Source organism: Triticum dicoccoides, chromosome 6B, assembly GCF_002162155.2.
Source record: "Triticum dicoccoides isolate Atlit2015 ecotype Zavitan chromosome 6B, WEW_v2.0, whole genome shotgun sequence".
NCBI classification, from domain to species: Eukaryota; Viridiplantae; Streptophyta; class Magnoliopsida; order Poales; family Poaceae; genus Triticum; species Triticum dicoccoides.
The window spans coordinates 643,892,627-643,906,877 of NC_041391.1; the positions used below are offsets into that span (position 1 = coordinate 643,892,627).

The 14,251-nt window shown below is 45.8% G+C and overlaps 1 protein-coding gene and 4 non-coding genes across 5 annotated transcripts; all 5 read right to left on the bottom strand.

Annotated features, from left to right (window-relative positions):
* Window positions 1-28: 28 nt before the first annotated feature.
* LOC119326941 lies at window positions 29-125 on the bottom strand. The gene has a single exon (XR_005158283.1). It is a non-coding gene; the product is annotated as a small nucleolar RNA SNORD96 family (small nucleolar RNA).
* Window positions 126-442: 317 nt separating this feature from the next.
* LOC119322808 (heat shock cognate 70 kDa protein 2-like) lies at window positions 443-4,423 on the bottom strand. The gene is made up of 2 exons (XM_037596338.1): window positions 4,088-4,423; window positions 443-2,387 (listed from the first exon to the last, which is right to left on the bottom strand). The coding sequence occupies exons 1-2, from the start codon at window positions 4,299-4,301 to the stop codon at window positions 658-660; spliced, it is 1,944 nt and encodes a 647-aa protein (XP_037452235.1). The 5' UTR covers window positions 4,302-4,423; the 3' UTR covers window positions 443-657.
* LOC119327123 lies at window positions 2,606-2,746 on the bottom strand. The gene has a single exon (XR_005158403.1). It is a non-coding gene; the product is annotated as a small nucleolar RNA F1/F2/snoR5a (small nucleolar RNA).
* Window positions 2,792-2,875, bottom strand: LOC119326960. Its single transcript, XR_005158302.1, has one exon. It is a non-coding gene; the product is annotated as a small nucleolar RNA Z196/R39/R59 family (small nucleolar RNA).
* Window positions 2,927-3,012, bottom strand: LOC119326959. The gene has a single exon (XR_005158300.1). It is a non-coding gene; the product is annotated as a small nucleolar RNA Z195/SNORD33/SNORD32 family (small nucleolar RNA).
* Window positions 4,424-14,251: the final 9,828 nt, after the last annotated feature.

Below are 14,251 nucleotides of genomic sequence, written 5' to 3' on the forward strand. Positions count from 1 at the left end.
GTCCTATTTTGGAGGAAATCTGGTTGGTGAACATCTGAATTGCAGACTTTCACAACATGGCACACAGAGCGCACCAATCAGTCCCGAAAGATGGTGCGTCTTGTTCGTTATTTTCATCACTGTCCAGCCAGCAGAATCATGAACAAAAAGAAGGGCGGACGAGATATCTAAAAATTATGATATATCCAGAAAGAACACTTTAAGAATAGAAGATGCAAAAACGACAATCAAAAGCTGTTCAATTTCAAAAGCACAGACTGCAGGAGGTCCTCGATGCTTTCGCTTTCAGAACAAAACAAAGTCCTAAAATTACGAAGCCATCTGAACAAAGAAAACAGACCAGTTTCCAAACGATGAACTTCAAAGACGTAGAGAAGTAAACAGAACTAAAAAGGCAGAGGCTCGGTCATACAGATCATCAATATTAAAAGAGGAATGATAGTACCCAAAAGCACCAGATGATTTAGAATAATATATAGTACTTAGACGTGACGACCCATAATCCACTGATGTTCCACGAATGTTAACTCGCACAGAATAACCCCGACCACTCGTACCAAAACAATAACCACCACAACCCAGTCTAAGATAACGATAGGACACACATAATAACTAAGAAGCAGGCTTCACCGCCTCTGCAACAGAACATCAACTCGTTTAGTCAACTTCCTCGATCTTGGGGCCAGCACCGCCGGAAGCAGCCGGGGTGTCATCGTCCATGCCGCCCTCCATGTCGGCACCAGCACCCTGGTACATCTTGGCGATGATGGGGTTGCACAGAGCCTCCAGCTCCTTCATCTTGTCCTCGAACTCATCCGCCTCAGCGAGCTGGTTTGTGTCCAGCCACTGGATGGCAGCGTCAATGGCGTCCTCGATCTTCTTCTTGTCGTCCGCCGGCAGCTTGGAGGCGATCTTCTCATCCTTGATGGTGTTGCGCATGTTGTACGAGTAGTTCTCCAGGGCGTTCTTCGACTCCACCTTCTTCTTGTGCTCCTCATCCTCAGACTTGTACTTCTCAGCCTCCTGGACCATCTTCTCAATCTCCTCCTTGCTCAGCCTGCCCTTGTCGTTGGTGATGGTGATCTTGTTCTTCTGCCCGGTCGTCTTGTCCTCAGCAGACACGTTCAGGATACCATTGGCGTCGATGTCAAAGCAGACAGTGATCTGGGGAACTCCCCTGGGTGCAGGAGGGATGCCGGAGAGCTCGAACTTGCCAAGGAGATTGTTGTCACGGGTCCTGGTCCTCTCACCCTCGTACACCTGGATGAGCACACCAGGCTGGTTGTCCGAGTAGGTGGAGAAGACCTGCTCCTTCTTGGTGGGGATGGTGGTGTTCCTTGGGATCAACACTGTCATCACACCCCCGGCCGTCTCCAGACCAAGAGAAAGAGGAGTGACATCCAACAGCAGCAGGTCCTGGACCTTCTCGTTGCCCTCTCCGCTCAAGATGGCAGCCTGGACGGCGGCTCCGTAGGCAACAGCCTCATCAGGGTTGATGCTCTTGCAGAGCTCCTTGCCGTTGAAGAAGTCCTGGAGAAGCTGCTGCACTCTGGGAATCCTAGTGGAACCACCAACAAGGACAACATCGTGCACGGTGCTCTTGTCCATCTTTGCGTCCCTCAAACACTTCTCCACAGGCTCCATACACTTCCTGAACAGATCCATGTTCATCTCCTCAAACCTGGCACGGGTGATGGTGGAGTAGAAGTCGATGCCCTCAAACAGCGAGTCAATCTCAATGGTGGTCTGGGCAGTGGAGGACAGAGTTCTCTTTGCCCTCTCACAGGATGTCCTCAGCCGCCGAAGAGCTCTTGGGTTGCCACTGATGTCCTTCTTGTTCTTCCTCTTAAACTCTTGAACGAAGTGGTTGACCATCCTGTTGTCAAAGTCCTCACCACCAAGATGAGTGTCACCAGCTGTGGCTTTAACCTCGAAGATACCCTCCTCAATGGTGAGAAGAGAGACATCAAAGGTACCACCTCCAAGGTCAAAGATGAGGACGTTCTTCTCACCAACACTGGAAGCCTTCTTGTCAAGACCATAAGCAATGGCAGCAGCTGTTGGCTCGTTGATGATACGGAGGACATTGATGCCAGCAATGACACCAGCATCCTTGGTAGCCTGCCTCTGCGAGTCATTGAAGTATGCAGGTACAGTGACAACAGCATTCTTCACAGTGGTGCCAAGGAAAGCTTCTGCAATCTCACGCATCTTGATGAGGACCATAGAAGATATCTCCTCAGCTGCAAACTGCTTCTCCTCACCCTTGTACTGGACATTGATCATGGGCTTGTCACCAGGTCCAGCAACAACCTTGAAGGGCCACAGCTTAATATCACTCTGGACAGTAGAATCGGTGAATCTACGGCCAATGAGACGCTTGGCATCTGCACAAAACGGTTCATGTTAGAAATTGAACAAAAAAGTAACACCAACCATTATATGAAAAGTTCAGTCCCATGCTACTTACTTAAACTGAGGCTAAGCAGACAACAAATGACTTAAGGCAGAAAACATGGTTCGCGTATATAAATGGTTTGGGCAGGCTAATACAAAGGCATGTATCAAGAGGACCCTATCCAATAATAAACACTCATAAGCAATGTGATGTAAATGGGTATATAGTAACTAGAGGCTCATTAGGAGCAGCCAGTGTCGCAAAGTTCCATTCCCCCTCATTTTCTGCCACGTTTCGAGACACAAAATCACAAAAAAATGACCAGGTGTCAGATACCAAATGGCATTTGGTGATGAACATTGTATTAAACAAAGCAAAAAAAGAAACTTGCCATGCAATCTCAGCCGAAAGATGGTGATCTTGTTTATAATAATCACAGTGATTCAGCAAATGGGATTGTTTGCATCACAGATTGCACAGCAAAACAGGCTCAGCATGAAAATATCTTATAACTATAAGAACAGCAATGGGAGATCAGATGGTAGTGCATGTGTAAATTGATCATCACAGTGAATGCAGAAATGTGGTATGGTTATGATATCATCATTTCTCCCATCAAGTCATATATGTGACAAACGAACAACAGAAAAAAAGGATAATTTGCCATGAACCTGCACATCAAAATCCCATAAAAGTAAAAAATCAATGGGAGATTGAGCCACAGATTGTTCAGATTGAAAACCCTGAAAGCTATGGGCACATTTAGCTTGCTTCCCAATTTTGCCACATCTAAAAATAAACGGGCAAAAAAGGAGCAAATCAAAGGGATTCGCCCCAATTCCGCTTCACAAAACATGGTAGCAAACTTAATGGCCCAAAGCCATCCATCATAGATTCAGCAGAAAGGCGCTTGGATTTCTTATCATCATCAATCTGCTAGCTCCAAAAATAAAAGAGAAACACCAACAATAACTTATTCAAAAGATAAAGCAATACAAATTGGCCGAGAATAACATGCCGTTTAGAAGAAAGAGAATCAATGAAGTGTGCAGTGAACAACAAGCCTATCATACAACCAAGTGAGATTTGATACAGTATAGTTCCAATCCACAAATCCACCAGTAGTATTCTCCACCATAGTTAATTCAATACTACATTGTGTTAGAACATACTTTAACTGACATGAACAAGAGGACACAAGGCAGGCAATGTAGATTTACAGAACATGTTAAACAAATAGCACTTGGCAGGACAAAGTAATCAATCAAGCTCTATAATAGCATTAATACTATATAGATCTAATATGCATCAACCGGGTCACATGTCAATGAAGTGTGTTAAACAACTCACTGTCCGGATCAATTATAAACAAATAGATCTATGTGGAACCAAACAATTAACAGGACCCAACTGCGCAAGTCATATATACTAATACCAACAGATCTGGCACCTCCATACCAACCAGCTAACAACAGCTACCTGTAGTAACGAACCATTGCCAGCACAAGAATCTCTGCGGCTACGACCACCGATCTAAGCGACCAGGACCAAATAACACTAAAACCCCATGCAAATAACGGTAGAACACACTACACGGAGTAAACCGAGGAGGCCTACTAATCACTTTATGAAAACAGTAAGCAGATCTGAGGGCGTAACGAGTGCAGAAGCAAAGAGATGGGCGCTCACCGAAGACGGTGTTGATGGGGTTCATGGCCACCTGGTTCTTGGCGGCGTCGCCGATGAGGCGCTCCGAGTCGGTGAAGGCGACGTACGACGGCGTGGTGCGGTTGCCCTGGTCATTGGCGATGATCTCGACCCGGTCGTGCTGCCACACGCCGACGCACGAGTAGGTCGTGCCGAGGTCGATGCCGATCGCCGGCCCGTCGCCCTTCGCCGCCATCTCTCGCGCTCAGGGGAGGCTGAGGCTCTCTACTGTGTGTGTTTTTTTCTTCTTCCGGGGTAGGAGAAAGTGGCGGCGGGTCAAAGGAGGATGAGGACTAGGGTTTGAAGAGGAGGATTACATGAGGCGGAGCCGGGGATTTTATAATTTGACGGAAGAGGGCTCGTGAAGCTCTAGAAGGTTCCTGGGCTGCGGGGCGGGATGGTAGAGCCGTTGAGATCTGATCCTGCGGCTGACGGCGCACGGGGTGTCCTTTTCGCGGCTGCCCTTTCCGTTTTGGGATGTTTATTTTCTCGGGAACCGACCTGATTTCTGGTGATGCATGGAAAACCCACCTTGGCGAGTCCTGGTAGAGTGAAACACTTTGCGTGGTAAGTGTTTAAGCTTTGGGGTTCTCCCTGCAACGGTGTAGTAGCATCTTGGCATATTCCATGTTCCACAGTGTCTTATTTGCGCAATTGCAGTTGAAGATATTCAACATTGTTTGTTTCAATGCGATCGGGGCTAGAGAAATATGGGATGCACTACGGTGTACTAACAAGTCTATATTGGAAGATTCGATCAGGATCGATAACACTTGAAATTCTCTCCAAAACTGATGTTGTTTTCAATGATCTCCAAGCGGCGGAAGTGGCCCTTGTAGCGGAGAGGTACATATATGGTGACAATGTTGACAAATGGTTAAAGGAGTTTCGGTCCAAACTGTGGAGAAAATGGCAGTATCTATTTGAGTTTTGGCCATAAATTTCATAAAGTCAGAAGCGTAATCATGTGTGGGCAAAACCTAGTCACGGTTTGCCCAAGATAAACGTCGACGCAACTTTTCGTGAAAGATACTCTGTCATATGCATGTGGCGTTGTTGTCCGCGGTGACCATGGTGACTTTGTTGCGGTGACAAACATGTTTCTACCACACACTCGCGGTGCAGAATCAGCAGAGCCTTAGGCCATCAAGAACGGACTATGTCTCATAGCAAAGTTTTGTTTGCAATAGTGTTGAAACAGGCCTTAATTATGACAAATGAATCTACGTTGTAAGCTTGGGATGCAATACAACTGCCCACAACTACCTGGCCTTGGTCGTGGCCAACTCAACCTCGTTTTCATTTGGGGGAAGAAACGAATCATAGTATACCCTTTTTTGTCTGGAGAAACAGGTCAAACGTCAAATGAAGCATTTCCCCCGACGGTCAAAATTGCTATTCTTCTTCCCCACAAAAGCACAGCTCCAAAGACGTTGGATTTGTCACTGTCCAGGAAACCCAAACGACGGTTGAAAACCCAAGCAGCATCATGGAACGGGAGCTAAATCAGCTCGAAAAGAAGAAGGAAGGCTAGCCAGAGAGACGGACTCTAGGAGCAAACCTATACATGAAGAGGATGTCGCGGTTGCTGGCTTGGCAATGGAAGCACGCAACGAGGAACCGCCCATACGACAGCCCTCCCGCTCCCCCGCCTCCAACCGCACATGTCAGGTCATCCTTCACGTCGAAGTTGATGGGACGGGTCCACTAATCGTCCGACGCATCGTCCCCTCTGGATGGTGGATGTGTTGTCGCCGCAGATCCCGCAGCCCGCTCGTGCCCTGGCCCTACAGGTCACAGACTCAAAGAGCGGCGCCGCTACGGTGGGGGCAGGGAGGAAGGCGAGGAGGCCCGCCGATGTCGGCATCTATGACGTTGTCGGCGACGTTGGTTGGAAAGGAACGCGACATTGGTTGGGAAGGGTCATGGCATGCGGATAGCAATGGGGCCGGACGACAGTTGGAGATAGATATCAAGGCTTCGAACAACAGTCGTCCTCCAAGGGCCCTTTGGCCGGCCGACGATGGATTTGGCGACCTCATGGTCTCCTGCATCCATGGAGGCCACCAAGTAGATGAGGATGACAAACATGGCCCATTGCCTCGATCTCTCGACACGCGGCGCCCTGAGGAGTAAGGGCGTGGACCGGAGCAGCCAACGACCAATGCGCCATGAAGTTCTCTGGTGTGAGCGCACAAGGGGCTGGGTTCTCGAGCGGACAACCTCTCACCATGGGGTGAGATTAAGTGGGTGGAGAACGAACCTTTTTTCCTCCGCTCGTTTGTGTGGTTGCACACGTGGGATGGCAGAGTTTTTACCCACTCGTTTGTGTGGTTAATCAGTTCGGCATTCACTAGTTGATGGGTTGACCATTAACTTTTGATAAAAACATGAATACAAAAAATATAAAAACTTCACAAATTTGAAAAAAAATTGTGAGTTCAAAAAAATCAATTTAAAAAATCCTAAATTTGGAAAAGGTTAAAAAATTCTAAGAAGATCATGAATTTTTTTTAAAGTCATAGAATATTGAAAAGTTTGTGGATTTTAAGAAAGTCACGAAGTTGAGAAAAGCTAGGAAATTTGAATAAAGTTCATGAATTCTAAAACATAACGAATAATTAAAAATTTAAATGATCTGAAAAAGTTCATTAATAGGAAAAGTTTGCAAATTTTAAGAAATAATAAATTTGAAATGGTTAAAAATTTAAAATAGACAAAAAACAAAATAAGAAAGCTAAAAAAGAAAAGGAAAAAAAATGAAAACCAGGAAACACTCATGCTGGGGAAAGACGACAAGGAAATCACCTAGAAAAACCAGCGGAAAAACCGGTGACAAAAAAAATCTAAATGGGCCGCCCTATGCGGGAAAATGCATTGTGGAGTGTGTGAGCGCTTCGATTACACGTTTTTTTTGTGGGCAATCCATAGCGCTTTATCAATATCAGTGCATTCCTAGGACAATTAGCCAACCGGCTTTATACAGTACCTATAGCGCCCGTTAACGTGTAATTGGAGTTCGTCGCTATGATTACAGTTAACCGGCGCTATATGTATTGTACAGGAAATGGGGCACCCCTATTTATCGTGTTACGCGAGCGAACAGGGACGCCGTATCGGGGCAAGCCCAGATGGACCGTCCCAGCCTCGTGGTAGGCAAAAAGGCCTTTTTTTCCTGTTTTCTATTCTTATTTTTGGCTTTATCGTTGTAATTTTATTTATATTTTAAAATATTTTACACATATATACAATAAACACTATTCAAAATCACATTTAATTGAACAATTATTTGAAAAACGTTGATTAAGTATTAAAAAATGTTGAACAAGTATTAGAAAATTTGAAATAAGTAATAAAAATATTGAACAAGTATTGAAAATTGTTGAATAAGTATTAAAAAATGTTGAACACGTATTTGAAATTTTTTGAATAAGTATTGGCAATTTTTGAATAAGTATTAAAATATTGCACAAGTATTTGAAAAATGTTGAGTAAGTATTAACAATTGTTGCATGAGTATTTTAAAAATGTTGAGCAAGTATTTGAAAAATGTTGACCAAGTATTTAAAAAATGTTGAAGAAAAATATATTGAAAAGTGTTTGAAAAATGTTGAATAGGTATTAAAAAATGTTGAACGAGTATGTGAAAAATGTTGAACAAGTATTTACAAAATGTTGGAAAATGATTTGAAAAATGTTGAATAAGTATTTGAAAATTTGAATAAGTATTAAAAAATTGAGAAAGTATTTGAAAAATGCTGAATAATTATTAACAATTGTTGCATGAGTATTTTAAAAATGTTGAACAAGTATTTAAAAATGTTGAAGAAAAAAATAAAAATATTGAAAATTATTTGAAAAATGTTGAATAGGTATTAAAAAATGTTGAATGATTATGTGAAAAATGTTGAACAAGTATTTACAAAATGTTGAACAATATTTTGAAAAATGTTGATCAAGTATTTGAAAATTTCGAATAAGTATTAGAATTGTTGAACAATTAGTTGAAAAATGTTGAATAGGTATTGAAAAATGTTGAATGAGTATTGAAAATGTTGAATAACTATTAAAAATGTTGACCAAGTATTAAAAAAATGTTGAAGAAGTATTTGAAAGATGTTGAAAAAACATTTGGACATTGTTGAACGTATAGACAAAAAATGTTGATCACTTGTTACAAACTCTTTTTTGACATGTACGAAAGTGTAGAGTGAAAACAAAAACAAACATTAGAAAACACACAAGAAAAACAACAAAATTAAGAAGAAAAAACGAAAGCAAACGAAAAATGGAGAGAAAAAAGAAAAGAAAAAAGAATGAAACAAATCTGAGAAGAAAGAAGAAAGAATGCAAAAATGGAGAAAAAATGAAACAAATGGAAAAGTAAAAATGGAGAAGACCGGCTCTGTCGCTTCTAGTAGACCTCGATCCTATTAATAACTTTTTTTTGAGAGTCCGATCATATTAATAACTAGTGACATGGCGTAGGCGGAGTGGTTAGTTCCGTGGCTGAGAAGCTTGAAGACCAGGGTCCCATTGGGCAACTCCTTTATTTATTTATGACTTTTTTGAATACACGCATGCTAAATGGGCCGGCTCGTCATTGTTCACATCAAGGCGAGAGGTCCTTGTGGAATCGCTTAATGCAATAAATAGTCCCTGTGATAGGAAATGTGGTTCCTTTTTTTCAGGCAAACTCACACAACTTTATTCAACCGTCACACAATTTACAGGGACGAACAAGAGATCTCCTGGGATACCAAACCAAACATGGCGACCTATCCCTACACTCAAAGCATGCTTTGCTAGTTTGTGGGCCTCGACATTCTAGGTTCTAAACTCATGTAAATTAAACAAGAGGAAAAACTACTAGAACTTTGGTTGATCTCGCGAACAATAGCACCATATAAAGGCGATGATCCCCTCTGTATAGCTTCAACCGCCACTTTGCAAACATATGCCAATGATATCTTATGAATATATAGGTCATTTGCTAGAGATAGAGCCTCTCTAATCGCCAATGTTTCCAGCACCTCAGGATCCTCAATATTCCTGAAAACCACAGCTGATGCCCCCTGGAAGACACCCGAACCGTCATGGCAAATGGCTCCTACAACCCCAAAACTTCCCGGCCTGGACATTGTTGCATCACATTTATCTTTGCGTGTCCTTCCTGGGGTGGTATCTAGGAGTTTGATCTTGGTGTTGTCGCTGCCTGTGGTCTGGGGTCCGGTTTAGAAAGGCACTGCAAATTGGAAATATCTCTCTCTCTCTATGAATGCATGTGTTGAACGGAGTTTGTAGAATTCCTTCATGAATAGTCTTCTACCGTGCATACCAAATCGCCAAGAGTGTGATGATCATTGATGTGAATTCTTTATGCAGTAGAGACTCGCTCATAGCAAATAGTCACCCCTTCGCATTTTCATCCTGGTTCATACACACGTGCTGCATCATTTATTCATTTGATAGTGCCCACACACTCCTTGCTAAAGAGCAACCTAGGAGTGCGTGCCTCCAGTCATCATCCGCCCCGCAGATAGCACACACATGAGACGAGGACATTTTTCGGTGATGAACAGTGTCTCCAGTGGGTAATGAATGTTGTTCCAGCCTCCAGGTAAACATTTTTAGTTTTGAAGGAACTTGCATACCCCACACAGAGGACCACCCTTTACGCTCCAGTACAGGATATGCACACCTTCCGTTTGCTCTAGCCATGCCTCGCGGCTAGTTTTGACACGATAGATTAGATTGTATGTTGACCTCATGGAGAAAAGGCCTCTCAGGTCTTCAGACCATGCCCTTTGTTTGCTACATTTGTGTGTGAGCAGTGAATTATATTTTTAGAGCATGTGTTCCGTATTTTCTCTAGAAGCGTGCAACTACATACTAACGTGCACATATGTACCAATCAGATATTCTATAGGATGCATTGTGTTGAGAAAAAGGAAAAAGTGTGAAATATTTCTCATAATAATTATATCAGGTACTCTACTTTAATATTCGGGAGTAGATCTTAAAATTTTCCAGAAATGTTCGCCACTTTTAAAGAGTGTTGTTGATAGTGGAAGCTCCATTTTAACCTAAAATACTTCGAACGTCCGTTTTGATATTCAGATAAAATTTTATTTAAATTCCACGGTTAAGAAAAAAAAAACAATACAGATAATCCATCCTACGTGCTTTGATTTCCAAAATAAAAAATGACACTGTGATTTTTTTCTATTCAATGTATAGAATATTACTTTGTCATTTTACTGAATATTGGTCGCTATATGGTCAAACATGAAACTAAATGATCTTATCAACATAGCACTTCTGCATGGATGTCATAAAGACTAACCGAAGGTGAAATATAGGCTTTCATTCATTCTTGAACTTCTACAAATTTATGAGATATTCTGCATCAAATACACGCGTCGCACAAGGCCTCACTTGACTGGGCTGGGCCAGCAGCAGGCTGTACTATAGCGCCAGAACGGTCAAAATTCTCAATAAGAAAACATGTACATGCAAGGATTGGCAGATGTGAACATTTTTTTAAATTTCAAACATGTTTTTTTTAAAAAGTGATTATTTCTTGAAATGCGGACAATTTTAAATTTTGTGAACAAAATTTTAGAAGAAACTCAAATATATTTTTAAAAACACGAATAAAAGTTTGAATATGTGAACACTACACAAACCTTTTTTTCAAAAAGGGGACATTTTTAGAAAATTTGAAAATGCTAACATTTTTTGAAATTTTGATTTTTTAGAAAATGATAAAAAGTGAAACATGGAAGTATTTTGTATTTGTAAACATTTTTTCATTTTTTTTTAAAATTCAGAACGATATTGGAAATTTGCGAATATTATTTGTAAAAAGTCTTGAAAAAAGAAAATCGTATAAATAAATAAAAACTGAAATGCCCGAAAGGATTTTTGTAGGTAACCCGAGAACTCGGTTTATGAACCTTCTAGAAGGTTCCCAAAACCGACCAGGAACTTTTCAAGAGGTTCACAAAAGTAGATTTCAGCAAACTACGACGTGCATTTATCTAGTTCGGTTCCTCTCGTGTGCGCAAACTGCATGGCGCCGCCAATTTTATGCACAATGCGTCAAATAGGGAATTCGTCTCCTATACGTCGCCCAAAAACCGATCCAATCGCGTCCCGGAGAGCCCATTTTTCACTGGTTTGACCCGAAACTGGCAGCGGCGGATCCAGGCCGAACCTGGCGCGCTGGAGGGGGGGGGGCGCCCGGGGGCGCCGGGGCAATCGGTTTTGGTGCGAATGAACGGCGGGCCCACCGAGTTAGCGACCCACGCCTCATTGTCCTCACAACGGCTCGTTTCCTACGGGGATCAGTGCCAAGGCTGCCGCCGGTCGGCCTTCCATTGATTCCTCACGGGTGGCGCGGTGCGGCGACGCGCCCCCTCCCACCAGCATACACACAACGCCGTCCTCCCGGCCGCTATATAAAGGAGCACCTCCCTCGCCGGAGACGCACTCGCCCGTAGCCCCCTTCTCTCCCCGTGCACAGCCGCCGCCGACGAACTCTTTCCGCCGCCGCATACGATGGGCGAGAGGTTCCCCGACGACGGGGCGGCGGCCAATGGCTTCAGCCGCCGCTCGCTGCATGAGTGGGAAGCCCACCTCCTCCATGAGGCGAACATCTCGGCGCCTCCTGACATGCACGTGCCGGGGCGGTGGAGGCTCAGCGCCGGGGGCGTCCCCGTGCCTCCGCTGCCCGACGTCACGCGCCTCGACTACTTCAACGCCGAGGCCGAGCACGCGCGGGCGTCGCTGACGGGGAAGCAGCAGGCCCGCCCGGAGTACGCCGCCGGCAACCACCGGGCGTGGGCGGCCTACTTCGAACGCCGACAGGCGGAGCGGCTGGCCTCCACCAACAATGCACCGGTGGTGCGGGGGACCAAGAACAGCAACGCCGCCGCCTGTGGTGGGGCGCCCCCGGCCGCATGCTCCACGCCGTCCTCGAGCACCTCGAGGGCGGCAACGAGCTGCCGTTCACGTACCCTGCCGCCCCGGCCGCGCGCCGGAGCGGCGGCCAATGGATGCCGAGGAGGACCGGCTCCTCTTCCTCCTCCTACTCCTCCGGCTCACCGGCGCTCTACAACATCAAGGCCGAGCCCACGGAGACGCCGCTCGGCCGGCGCACCCGCAGCGCCGGCATCGTCACAACGAGGGCAGGCGTGCCTCCTCCTCGGCTCCTCCCCACTTCGTCAAGCCGAAGAGGGAGCTGGAGCTCGCCGCCATCAAGACGGAGGCGGGGTTCGGCAACGCGGTGGCCATGAAGTGGGCGCGGGAGGACTAGGCGCGGCTGGAGCTGGAGCTGGAGCGTCGCGCTCTAGAGGAGATCGCCACTCGTCGCCGTTGTCGGTGCAAAACCGGCGGATCTCGGGTAGGGGGTCCCGATCTGTGCGTCTAAGGCTAATGGTAACAGGAGGTAAGGGACACAATGTTTACCCAGGTTCGGGCCCTCTCGATGGAGGTAAAACCCTACTTCCTTCTTGATTGATATTGATGATATGAGTGTTAAAGAGTTGATCTACCACGATATCGTAGAGGCTAAACCCTATAAGCTAGCCTATGATGATTATGATTCTGTCTCTAAGGACTAAACTCTCCGGTTTATATAGACACCGGAGAAGGCTAGGGTTTACATGGAGTCGGTTACAAAGAAGGAAATATAATATCCGAATCGCCAAGCTTATCTTCCACGCAAAGGAGAGTCCCATCCGGACATGGGACGAAGTCTTGAGTCTTGTATCTTCACGGTCCAATAGTCCGGCCAAAGTATGTAGTCCGGCTGTCCGGATACCCCCTAATCCAGGACTCCCTCAGTAGCCCCTGAACCAGGCTTCAATGATGATGAGTCCGGCGCATAGTTTGTCTTCGGCATTGCAAGGCGGGTTCCATCTCCGAATACTCCAAAGTACTTGTTGTAACGAACGGTGTCCGACTTCCCATCAATGTTGTACTCCTCGGCTTCTATGCTTCAATAATGACCATCTCCACGTGTCGAGCAAATACGAGGAGCCGGTGCATTTTTGCATTTGTCTCCCCGGTCCTGCAAGCCAAAACCGTCTATTTGAAGGGACGGGGATTCTCAGATCCAAACTCCATCTTCTTCCCTTGAGCGGCACCCGATAGAGCGTGCCCAAAAAGAATCATTCCAGCATGGCCGATCATCGCAGCTCCTCCTCTCGTTCCCGTAGCTCTAGGCCAGGTGACTGGGAAGAATGTTCTGTTCCTCAAAACCGCTTAATAGAGCTGCAGACCCAGGGGTTTCTTCCACCGGCGTTCATGGTCCCCGTCCGAGCCGGACTAGCCACCTATAATGGCGGGGAGCAAGCGGAGAGATCTCCTCCATCCCCGGGGGAGCGAATATGCCTCATCCCGCATCTGCTGAGAGGCGTCGGGTTTCCAATCCACCCATTCCTTCGCAGGCTCTTGGAGTTCTACGGCCTCCAGTTGCACAATTTCACCCCTGCCTCCGTGCTGCACATAGCAGGATTCGTCGCCCTTTGTGAACTATTTCTGGGCTGCAAGGCTCACTTCGGGTTATGGAAGAAGTTGTTCTGCCTCGTCCCTCGCAACCAGGGGGAATCCATATATCAAGTGGGTGGAGCCGAAGTATGGCGCGTCGCCGAGACCGGATACCTATCCGGTACTCCCAAGAAGGCACCGGAGAACTGGCCCTCGGAGTGGTTTTATGTCGATGACGTTCCCCTTCCGGATCCAGTCCGGACATGTCTCCCTGAGTTCAGCAATGCTCCGCCGAAGGCACGTCGAAGTTGGTGCCCTCGGGCCCCCCAGGAGGGGGATACCAGAGAAGTACACTTCCTGATGAACAAGATAAAGTTACTGGCCAAATGAGGGCTGACAGTAGTCGAGGTTATGGCAGTATGTATAATGCGGGGAGTGCAGCCGCTTCAGTATCGGGGGAAGCCCATGTGGCACTACAACGGGAAGATGATGCCACCCGTTGTGGTCGTAAGGGTCCGGACTCCGCCACTGCTCTGGCGAGAATATTGTCCGATTTGTATAAAGGAGAAGAGGAAGAATTCCTTCATATTAAACCGCGGGATGTGTTTTCTATGTACAACCCCCCAAGCTGGGTAAGTCGTCACTCTCCCC